This window comes from Enhydra lutris, unplaced genomic scaffold (assembly GCF_002288905.1).
Source record: "Enhydra lutris kenyoni isolate GAN:26980312 unplaced genomic scaffold, ASM228890v2 scaffoldscaffold26, whole genome shotgun sequence".
In the NCBI taxonomy this organism is placed as follows: domain Eukaryota; kingdom Metazoa; phylum Chordata; class Mammalia; order Carnivora; family Mustelidae; genus Enhydra; species Enhydra lutris.
In genome coordinates this window covers 1,148,985-1,160,108 of record NW_019154110.1, presented here as the reverse complement: position 1 = coordinate 1,160,108, position 11,124 = coordinate 1,148,985, and the positions used below count along the sequence as shown (strand labels likewise).

Below are 11,124 nucleotides of genomic sequence, written 5' to 3'. Positions count from 1 at the left end.
ACAACTTTCAAGTTCCTAATGGAGAGTGGATATTTCAGTAACAGTTGTTTCTTTCTTTTTTTTAACTAAGTAGCAAGAGTTAAATATCCATAGTTTACTGAGATACCTTGTCAAGGCCAAGAAAAGCCTTTTGCAAAAAGGCAGTAGACCTCTAGGCTAAAGTAGAAAACACAAACTTTGCCTAATTACAGCCTGTAGGTTCCCATTCCTAGAGTGTTCACTAGTAACAATGAGACAGAATCCCAATGAATCCATTACTCCATGTCCATTTCAGGCACTGCTAAAGAAATCTCCTTTTTCAACCACGGTACTGGTTCTGGTACATATGGATCATAAGTCCACTTGGGGAAAACTCGTTTATAGAGGTTCATCAGTACTGTGTCTTGAGATTTTAGCTTCCCATCAAAACTGCACTTCATGTGGCCATGAGTACCTAGAAAGGAACAGACAAGTTGGTCACATTAAAATAGAAAATTTTAAAGCGGTAGTCTTCTAACCCAATAGTCATTTAGTAGCACTGGGAAAACCTGGGCAAGGCACCAAATCCCACATTTTCTTACCCAAAGGTTCCTTGATGTGTCCCCTGCGGCCCCACTTTGTTCTCAGTTCCACTGGTTTAAACCATAACACATCCTCTTAGAATGAAACACACAGAAGACCAAGATGAAACATAGACCCACAAAATGTAAACTCAACCCTTACTCCACAAAGGCAATCTGATCCCATCCTTCACACCTACCTCTGCTGAAGAACATGTAACGCACTACTGCCATCTTAGTAAAAATTTTGAAAGGATGACCACTCAAAACAACTCTCTTGATGACCATTCTGTCCGGATCCACTGACAATAGATAGCCTGTGGCAATGAGGCTGTGCATTCCTAATGAGCAAAAGCAGACAGCAGGAGTCTACGAGCCAAAGCCTTCATTTACTGCTCCAGTCCATTTAAAGACCTAAACAAACTCTTAGAGAAACCTTCCACTAGGGTTCCCCAGAACCTATCCTAAATTTAACAGTCTGAGCAGCATCTACCAATTAGTTATTGTTTGTTAGCAAGATAAAACCCTATTTGTCATCCTTGCCACAGACCACTGTGAGGGTGAGATTGGGATATTTCAAAAACTATCATTACTTTCTTCATACCGAATGGCTCTTAAATCTAAATACAGAAAATAGTTTTAAACCTACAAAGGACCTACAGGCCTATTCACCTCAGTGAACTTAACTTACCATTGCTATTCTGTTTGAAAAGCAGCACAGATGCAGGAGGAAACGTGATTGGGCCATATACTGTCACCACCAAGGCCACATCAGCAGTCAGGAATCTCTGAAATTTATGTTTATCCGCTACCATCATAGGGGTTAAAAAAGAAAAACCCAAAACATTTTGAGAAACCATTGGTAATCCAGAAACCTGTGAAAAGCTGTATCACTGCAACTCTTAAACCTAAGGCAACTTATGTTTCTTTACCCGGCTAGTTCTCACAATATTTTCCTACCTCAATACAACTGAAAGATACAATTCGATTGTTCAGAGTGATTTTTCAACTGGATGCAGAATCTTGGAGCTTGGACTATATTTGGGGTTTGAAAAAGTTCTCCAGGTGATTGATATTTATCACCCCTACCTCATTTGAGAAACAATGCTTTACAGAAAATATCTCCACTAAATCAACAGCTTTTAGTTTTGGGCAAGGATTGGCTAATATTTTCTATAAAGGGCCAGATAATAGTAAATATTTCAGGCTTATGGCCATACAGTTTCTGTTCCAACTACTGTTCAACAGTGTCACTATAGCAGAAAAATAGCCACAGACAATACTTAAGAAGGAAAAAAAAAAGGGTAAAAAAAACCCCAAAACCCACAACTATGTTCCAACAAAATTTTAACAAAAACAAGAGGTGGGGCAGATTTGGCCTAAGGGCCATACTTTGCTAATCTCTGATTCTGAGACCTACCTAAGTTTCTGCTTTTACCTTCACTGAAACCCTCCCCGCTTCTTAGTACTGAAGTTATAGGGAAATAAAATATTTTAAGGGAAAGAGAAGTCTATCCCTCGTTTAGTTAGCATGGCTAGGAAAAACAAAAATTATCCAGAGCACCCATTAATATTGCCTTCATCATCTTCCTCCAGCCATTGCTGAGAGCTGAATGTGTGTAGGTGATGTTCAGAAGCCTCCAAGTTAGTGCAAAGTATATTCCCACTCCTAATGCGTAGGAGTATAATCATTTTACTCTAAAAGTGCCCCTGGTCACCACTCTTCAACATCTAGTCTCAACATCTCAGATGCCAGCCACATGCCTCTTTTACCCAACTGTGGGCCATCCTCAGCCTTCACCCACACTGCCACAGACCATCAGATGCCAAGGGTTCTACACTTTGACACACCATTTTATAGAGCCACTGACTCCCATTTAAAACCACTTTGCAACAAATACTCATGGCAGAGAAGCCTCAGCACCACACAGAGGTTGCATCACTGGGATGCTTCAGACAGGTTCAGACATTGTGAATTAAAACATCATTGGCTCCTAGACCAGAGTACTGAAAATATCCCTAACCCAGAAACCTAGAGTTTGAAACTGCATTCTGCATGCCCCCACTACAAATCGTAGTCCCCCAGAAGACATTAAGATGGACAAAAACCCAGAAGCTTCCCCACTGCCTTACCTGCAGTGTGCTGAGAGAATAAAGGTGAGGCTCGGAAGCGCCTGAACCCACAGTGGAAGATCAACTCCTCTTTGGCTTTCACAGGTTCAGTGTGGCCAGAATGCCGGCTCACCACCATATTCAGTACTGACATCTGGGAACCGCATAAGAAAAACAGACCTTCATATCTAAAATAGAGAAGTCTTGGGTGGCTGGGTGGCTCAGGTGGTTAAGCAACTGCCTTCGGCTCAGGTCATGATCCCGGAATCCCAGGATCTAGTCCTGAATCGGGCTCCCAACTCCATGGGGAGTCTGCATCTCCCTCTCCTTCTCCTCTCTCATGCTCTCTCTCTCTCTCTCAAATAAATAAGTAAAATCTTTAAAATAGAGCAGCCTTAATTGAAAGAAAGTGAACCAAACTAGCAGGTTCAGATCCCTTTTAATACTTATTTATGGAAAAGTATAGCTGACAAAACGTGGTTCACCTTTTATATTTACCAGCAACTGGTATTCAAGTCAAACACAAACTAGTTTTTAGAGCCTTTCTCGTATCCTTCCATACGAGCTAACCTTCCGGTGTCCAACTACAAAAGCTCAACATCTGCCACAAAATCAGATCAAGTCACTCACTCACCACATGCCTTAAAACCATACTCATTCAAGACCCTTCCCTCAACTCTCAGACTGACCAAGGGCCAAGAGCTGTCACATCCACGCCAACACACATGGCTACTGGCCACCAAGATAAAAGAGATCTACGCTGTGGCATCACCCCCACCCCCGTTAAGGCTGCCAACCCTTGGTTAAAATCTGATCTGATGAGCATACTTAGAGAAGTCTCAGAACACAGAGACTGCATCACTGAGATGCTTCAGACAGGTTCAGACATGTTGGGTAACACCATCATTGACTTCTCTATCATATTCTCTTGATTTCTAATCCTAAAGCAGATTTTTCACATCCCAATGAGCAAAATGTCAGTCACATAAAATTTTAGACTGTCATACAATACAAAGCTGGTTGGAAAGTTTCATAACTCCTCATTTCCCACAAGACACTAACTCACCTTCTGTTCATGAGGTAGTAAAGAAAATGCAATCAAGGGTGCTCCTCGCTTAAAGTACTCATACACTGAGACAGGGACTTTAGAGACATGAAGTGTGACATACCAGCCAACCTGCCAGAAGAAAGCAGAAAATAATCATGCAGTTACCCTTAAGGTCTCAATAATGATGAAGCATTTCTCCAAATACGTTAAAAGTCATTTAGTCTACTCTTAAAGCCTATCCTCACCCTTCAAAATTGCCTTTCACAGATGCCTCAACCACCCAGATTAATAAACTTTTTCACAGTTACCATCTGAAACCTCTTTGTTCTCAATGTTACTCTTACCAGTGACTCAGTGGCTCCTTTCATTCAACTATGGGCAGCACAAATCTAAGGTACTCACGCCAAGAGGAATAAAGGATGGGGCACCCCGGCAAAAAAAGCACATTATAGGGATGGGCAAAGGAAGGCAGATACCTCAGCTCCTTCAACCTCTTTTTCCTCAATTTCTTTAAAAATGCGTTTCCTAGTATTAGTGAAGTTCTGAAACTGAAAGATCCGAGCATAATCTTGAGGAAGGTTTTCCTTAGGATCCCATGGAGATGTCCGGAAGCTCTTGAGGCCTCTGTATTTCTGAAATCTAGATATAGGAGATTTTAAAGAATAGTCAAATTTATATGGTACTACTTACTTTTTCACTCAAGTCACTTCTAAAATAGCTAAGGTTTTAGTTAAAAAAAAAAAAAAAAAAACCAAAACAAAAAACCACACAAAAAAACCTTGGGCACCTGGGTGACTCAGTGGGTTAAGCCTCTGCCTTCAGCTCAGGTCATGATACCAGGGTCCTGGGATCGAGCCCTGCACCGGGCTCTCTGCTCAGCAGGGAGCCTGCTTCCTCCTCTCTCTGCCTACTTGTGCTCTCTGTCAAATAAATAAATAAAAATCTTAAAAAAAAAAACACACAAAAAACCTTTATCGCTGTCTCTCAAGATAACCTAATAAGCTAAAACTACATTTCATTTTTTCAAAATATTTTATTTATTTATTTGACAGAGAGAGAGAGACACAGCCAGGGAGGGAACACAAGCAGGGGGAGTGGGAGAGGGAGAAGTAGGCTTCCTGCTGGGCAGGAAACCCAATGCAGGGCTCAATCCCAGGACCCTGAGATCATGACCTGAGCCAAAGGCAGACTCAACCACTGAGCCACCCAGTCGCCCCTAAAATCACATTTCAAAACAGCTTCTTAACAAGGGTGCCTGGGTGGCACAGTCAGTTAAGGGTCCAACTCTTGGTTTTGGTTTGGGTCAGAATCACAGGATCCTGGCATCGAGCCCCATATCAGGCTGTACGTTTAGCATGGAGTTGACTGGGATTCTCTCTTTCCTTCTGGCCCTCCTATCCATATGATCTCTCTCTCAAATAAATAAATAAAATCTTAAAAGAGGGGCGCCTGGGTGGCTCGGTGGGTTGAAGTCTCTGCCTTTGGCTCAGGTCCTGATCCCAGGGTCTTGGGATGGAGCCACACATCAGGCTCTCTGCTTAGTGGAAAGCCTGCTTCTTCCTCTCTCTCTCTCTGCCTGTCTCTCTGCCTACTTGTGATCTCTGTCAAATAAATAAATAAAATCTTTTTAAAAAATTAAAAAATAAAAAAAAATAAAATCTTTAAAGAGAACAAAACAAAAAAATAGCTTCTAACAAATATATCAGAACCAAGCCCCAGTTCCTCACTGACAAAGTCATTTCAGTGGCTCTTTCAGGGAGCAGCTCTTTAATCTGGCAAACAAGATCCTTGATAAAAGTCTTACCTCCCGAATACCCACTATAAACTCTCTGGGTTTAGTCACTCACCTCCAGAACAGACAATGATCAATGCTTTTATGCCTGCCCAAACTCCCCCACATCTGCAGATATTTTATACTTTTAGTCTTAGTTCCTATAGGGAAGCATTTGCTGATTCACCTTAGTATTTCTCTTTCATTAAAGCACTGTAACATTGTTAGTCTGTACCACACAGTCTAAAACTTGATTATATATTACTGTTTCTTGTATGTGCATCTTACTCTCACCCTTCAGGAGCAGGGACAATGTGTTTTTTTTCTTTTGCATCACAATGACATAGTTTTCTGAGCCACATAAATTTCAAATAAAAACATACTGATTTTAGACTTCTTGACTAACCGAATTCTTGCAGCCACATCACGGGGAGTATCTACTTCATCTGGAAACATCTCTTGCAGTCTTTCTTGTTTATATTTCTCCAACATTTTTTCCTCAGCCTCATCATCCACATTCTCATCATACAGATCATCACGCACTGACTCTCCCACAGTCATAGTTTCATATTCCTCCTCCTCTTCCTTTTCACTGCCCTCATCCTGTAGAATAAAGATTACAGTTTCATACCTGTCTCTACCTTATAGGCACTAAACTAGAAATAAAATAATTTTGGGGCAGGGGCGCCTGGGTGGCTCAGTGGGTTAAGCCGCTGCCTTCGGCTCAGGTCATGATCTCAGAGTCCTGGGATCGAGCCCCGCATCGGGCTCTCTGCTCTCTGCTCAGCAGGGAGCCTGCTTCCTCCTCTCTCTGCCTGCCTCTCTGCCTGCTTGTGATCTCTCTGTCAAATAAATAAATAAAATCTTTAAAAAAAAAAATAAAAAAATAATTTTGGGGCACCTGGGTGGCTCAGTCAGTTAAGTGTCTGCCTTCAGCTCAGGTCGTGATCCTGGAGGCCCCACATGGAGCTCCTCATTGGGTTCCCTGCTCAGTGGACAGTCTGCTTCTCCCTCTGCCCCTCACCCCACTCATGCTCTAATAATTATATAAAATCTTTTCTTTTTTTAAAAAAGATTTTAGTTATTTATTTGACAGAGAGAGATCACAAGTAGGCAGAGAGGCAGGCGGAGGGGGAAGCAGACTCCCTGCTGAGCAGAGAGCCCAATGCGGGGGGGGGGGGGGGCTAAATCCCAGGACCCTGAGATCATGACCTGAGCCGAAGGCAGAGGCTTAACTCAAGTGAGCCATCCAGGCACCTCAAATATGTAAAAATCTAAAAAAAAAAAAAGAAAAAAAAGAAAAAGTAAAATAATTTTTACTAGACACCCAGTCCAAACCAACATCAATTCTAACAGAGATTAAAAAATAAATTCTCATTTCTGGCAGTTACAAGTCATTCCTAGGAAACTAATCACACACACACCTCCCAAGGTCAGGACTCACTTTGCCTTGCATATGGGGCTCTACACAGAAGTGGTCCAAGGGTCCATTTCTTTACCTGAGATTCCTCTTCAATAAAATCCTCATGTTCCATATCATCAGATTCATCTTCCCCACTACTTTCACCATCCTCATCCAAAATCCATTCAGCTTGGTAACTGGATGTCCCTTTGGGAACTTTCTTTACCAACCTGGGACTTTTCTTCAAGAAGTCTGTAAAAGCCCAAATGAGTTAAGCTAAATTATACGCCTCTTTCTGCTACTAGGGTATTCTCACCTAAGCAAGATACTAGATACTGCTACCAACACCAGAAATTCCAACAGACTCTATGAATAGAACAGACTAGTTCCAAATTTAATTTGGCTGACTCAGAACTAGCAATACTTGAAAAAAAAAGGAGAAAAGAAAAAAGAGAGAGAGAACTAGCAATACTACACAGCTAAATAACTGCAACAAATTAGTTGTTTATCTGTTTGCTAAGAAACAATAATACAAGGGGCGCCTGGGTGGCTCAGTCGTTAAGCATCTGCCTTCAGCTCAGGTCATGGTCCTGGGGTCCTGGGATTGAGCCCCATATCGGGCTCTGTTTGGCAGGAAGCCTGCTTCTCCCTCCCGCCCTCCCCCTGCCTGTGTTCCCTCTCTCACTGTCTCTCTCTCTCTCTTTGTCAAATACATGAATAAAATCTTAAAAAAAAAAAAAAAAGAAAAAAGAAAAACAGTAATACAAGTAATTTTGAAAAACAGAGCAACGCTGTGTCCAATGTTTGCTTGGTGCAAACATACAGCCTTTAGAGCTAAAAAGAGAAAAACTGACCTCCAAATAAATCCTCATCCCACTCTACCCTAACTGTGAGCAGCTAGAGAAAATCCGCAATTCCAGGCAAGATGAATTACAAACAAGTTTGCCAATACCAACCATTTGCCTCACTCAGCTCCTCCTCTGTGGGCCAGGTCTGCTCCCCCTCCATTGGATCTGGGATAACCTCTGTTTGCAAAGACTCTTGTTTATCAGAGTCTGCCTTCATTAGGACCTTAGGGTCTTCCTCCATATCAGCTATAGCATCTGGAGTGCAAATCTAAAAATGAAAATAGTTGACTCCAATCAGACATTACCCAAAAACCTACCAAATCTAACACAGTAACCAGAAAGATCCAAAAATAACATAGTTCTCAAGTAAAAAAATGAAACAGACTGAAACGGAAAGCCAAAATTTGTCAAATGTTTCAAACATTCAATTTCCTAGCATTTTAGGTCTATTCTGCTTGCTTTTGAGGCATTTCACAATTTGGTCTCACTCCTATCTATTTATTACATACCTTACCCCCTTCAAGCTGATTCTTCAGCTTGTTCAAAGAACAAGCTAGGGTATTGTTCTTTGGGTATTCAGGGTATTCAGCTTGTTCAGCTAGTTCAAAGAAACCCTCTGATCTGTCACTGTGCCTAGGTTCATGTTGTTTCGATCTTCTTCGATACTGTTTCATCTCTGTTCAACTCACAAATCCCACTCATCCCTCTCAACACCTGGCTCAAGTCTGATTTCTTCTATGAAGCTTGCTAGTCTACTTTCCCAACTTCCACAGCAGGTTTATAGCTTAACCACACTTTTTCAATCTTTATTTCACAGCTGTTTGCCTTTCTTTTCTATCTAATTAAGTGGTCCAAGGAGAAAGACCACATCTTGTATGTCTTGTATAAACTCAAAGGCAAATGCTGTGCAAGGCACCTATAAGTGCTGGATGAATACGTGATTATGTCAACATGTTCATAGCTGACAACTGCCTTATTTCATACTAGCAGTCACCTCCAGAGACCAGTACAGTTCTCTGACATTAGTTCACATCCTACACCAGGTTACACATGAATCTACAATACAAAATCTTTAAGAACATCAGTCTTACCTCCATTGCCATGCTTGGGTCCTTTTGGGATTTCATCATTCTAGGATTTAAAGGGAAAGGGTCCATAGGGGCATCTATCTGTTTCATCTGGAAATCACCCTGTCCAATGATATGCAACAAGCTATTTACATTCAGAGCCTGCCCACGAACATAGCCTGAGATTTTCAAAGTGCCCACCAAGTTATTTTCTTCACTCGGCACAAAGTCAGCAGCATGAGCAAACAGGTATGCCCGTCTATCTCGAAAGGCAAGATGCCGTTGCTTTTGGTTAGCCAACTGCCGGAGCAGCATATCTGCCTCCTGTTGAGTGTCTAACAGGAGAAGTTTGTCATCAGGAAAACGCTTCTCTACTGTTTTGGTTAGCTTCCTTCTGGCATCTATTTGTTTCCTTGGTGGGAGGCCAGAAACACCCTGGACAGCTAGTGCTGTGAACAAGAGAGAAAGGGTTTTGTTACCTGTTGTTTTACTACATGTAAATCCCCCGGGTAATTCACAAACAGTTCAGTTGTGAGCCCAGAGATCACTGAGAAACCCAACACTCAACTATCCTAAAAAGTTTTTATAGTGAAACAAAAGGCAGTCCAGAAACAAAAAGGGACCTCGATAGATAATTTCTAAGGGATGGACCAAATTTAGGCCATACATGTACAACCCACCATCAGCCAAATACAACCCATCAGCTATACTATTATATCGTATTGGACATAATGCCTGGCAAATTATAGGTGCATAAGAAATGCCAATTCACTTCCCTCCTTTGCCTCTAATACTCCCACCTCACTTACTATACGTGGGAAGGCCCTGAGCAAAGAGGCAGGAAAGGCAGTAATCCCCAGTGCTGTCCCAGCCTTCTAGTGGATCAAGGAGGAAAAGGATGGTATCCGCGACTTTGGCCATGTCTAAAACAGTGTGCAGATCTCCTAGACATATAAAACAAAGTTGGTGGGAAGCAGTGTTTGACACCAGCACATTATACTATTAAGAATATTACCATTACTCAAAACAAAACAAGAGAAAATACAGTTTGTATGCTCTAACCTGGCCTTGCAGATGTGAAAAACCACCGATGTTTCAAGCGGGGGCATAACAGCATAAAGCTATGAGTGCTTCCCCATTCATTCAAGTGTACTGTTCCGGTGTCCTTATCCTGAAGCAACCGAAAGGCCTCTGGCAGGGAAATCCTGTCATGCAGAGGCACCACCAGTACCTGATGAGGAGGACCATCCTTGCAGCCCAGCTGTCTCTTCTCCGCCAGAACCTAATAGAACCAATCGATGTATTGCCATTCCCACAGTATGGATGCCCCTTCCTCACCCCAGACTCCCCACTCCCAGCCCACCGCATTTTCCATGTAAAAAAGCACGTATGCCTGGAGAGTGGGCCGGAACTCGGACCAAGGCAAAGAATGCCTTAGCGTGCGCATAGATCTGCACGCCTGACACGTGATATCCCCAGCCCCCTCCTAGGGTCACATTTTTTAGTTCGAGGCATTATCCGCCTAGAACACTTGCGAAGCCACACCACTCCCCAATCCTTGCTCCTCTCACCGCCTCCTTCTTCTGCTTTCGGAGTTGGCTCGCGCGATGCCTCTGGTCTACTCTGCTGAGCTCTTTTCTCACCTTCTTGCTTAGGGTTTTCAGTGCTAGACGACCTAGAATAAGATCAGTAAGTGATCTTGTGCAAGGTACCAGAGAGTCAAGAAAGAGGATCCTCTCCGCCAACTTTAGGGCCTCGGCGCGGGATCCAGGCCGCACGTAGGAGCGCAGTCTGGACATAAAGCAAAGCAGTTAATATAGACTAAACAGCCCTTCTTCCTCCAAACCTATCTTCTCACCCTTGCCGTCCCGCTGCGCGGATCCCCGACCCCGATGGCGCCCCCCCTTATGAGCTTTATTCTGCTGCTTCAGCGGCCCAGACCGGTGAGCCGCCATGCCGCCACTCACGTGTACCCAGTCAGCACTAGTTCCGGGCCGGACCAAGCGCTTCCGGTCCCCTTCTGGGCCTCCCTCCCCGTGGCGGGGCGGGGCTCACCATTTCCTCTCGCGAGAGTTTTCCCAACCAGGCTCAGATTGTGAGACGCTAGCGTTTGTGCAAAACCGATGAGTATTTTCCCGGACCGTGGTTTGCGGCTGGGGACCTTGAAAAATCGCATGTAGATTCGAGGTTGGGGCTCTAGGTCCTGGAGGGATTTTTTGCTACATGTATTTTCATTTTTTTGCGTTATCAAGTTGTATCACTTGGGAAGCTGTTGAAGTTTCTCCATTCGTGCGAAAGAGGGCTAAGACCCTTCTCTCACCTAGACTTTTGCACGTA

At 43.1% G+C, this 11,124-nt stretch overlaps 1 protein-coding gene across 2 annotated transcripts; it reads right to left on the bottom strand.

The window, feature by feature from the left end:
* Positions 1 to 248: 248 nt before the first annotated feature.
* LOC111151249 (TSR1, ribosome maturation factor) lies at positions 249 to 10,751 on the bottom strand. Of its 2 annotated transcripts, XM_022509111.1 has the most exons (15): positions 10,646 to 10,751; positions 10,359 to 10,462; positions 9,850 to 10,069; positions 9,597 to 9,731; positions 8,812 to 9,236; positions 7,829 to 7,988; positions 6,970 to 7,124; positions 5,877 to 6,073; positions 4,176 to 4,338; positions 3,718 to 3,828; positions 2,673 to 2,805; positions 1,231 to 1,347; positions 740 to 880; positions 561 to 635; positions 255 to 433 (listed from the first exon to the last, which is right to left on the bottom strand). In XM_022509111.1, the coding sequence occupies exons 1-15, from the start codon at positions 10,740 to 10,742 to the stop codon at positions 255 to 257; spliced, it is 2,412 nt and encodes an 803-aa protein (XP_022364819.1). In that variant the 5' UTR covers positions 10,743 to 10,751. The 2 variants fall into 2 exon arrangements, with proteins under 2 accessions (XP_022364817.1, XP_022364819.1); XM_022509109.1 differs by lacking the exon at positions 10,646 to 10,751 and having other exon boundaries at positions 249 to 433; positions 10,359 to 10,627.
* Positions 10,752 to 11,124: the final 373 nt, after the last annotated feature.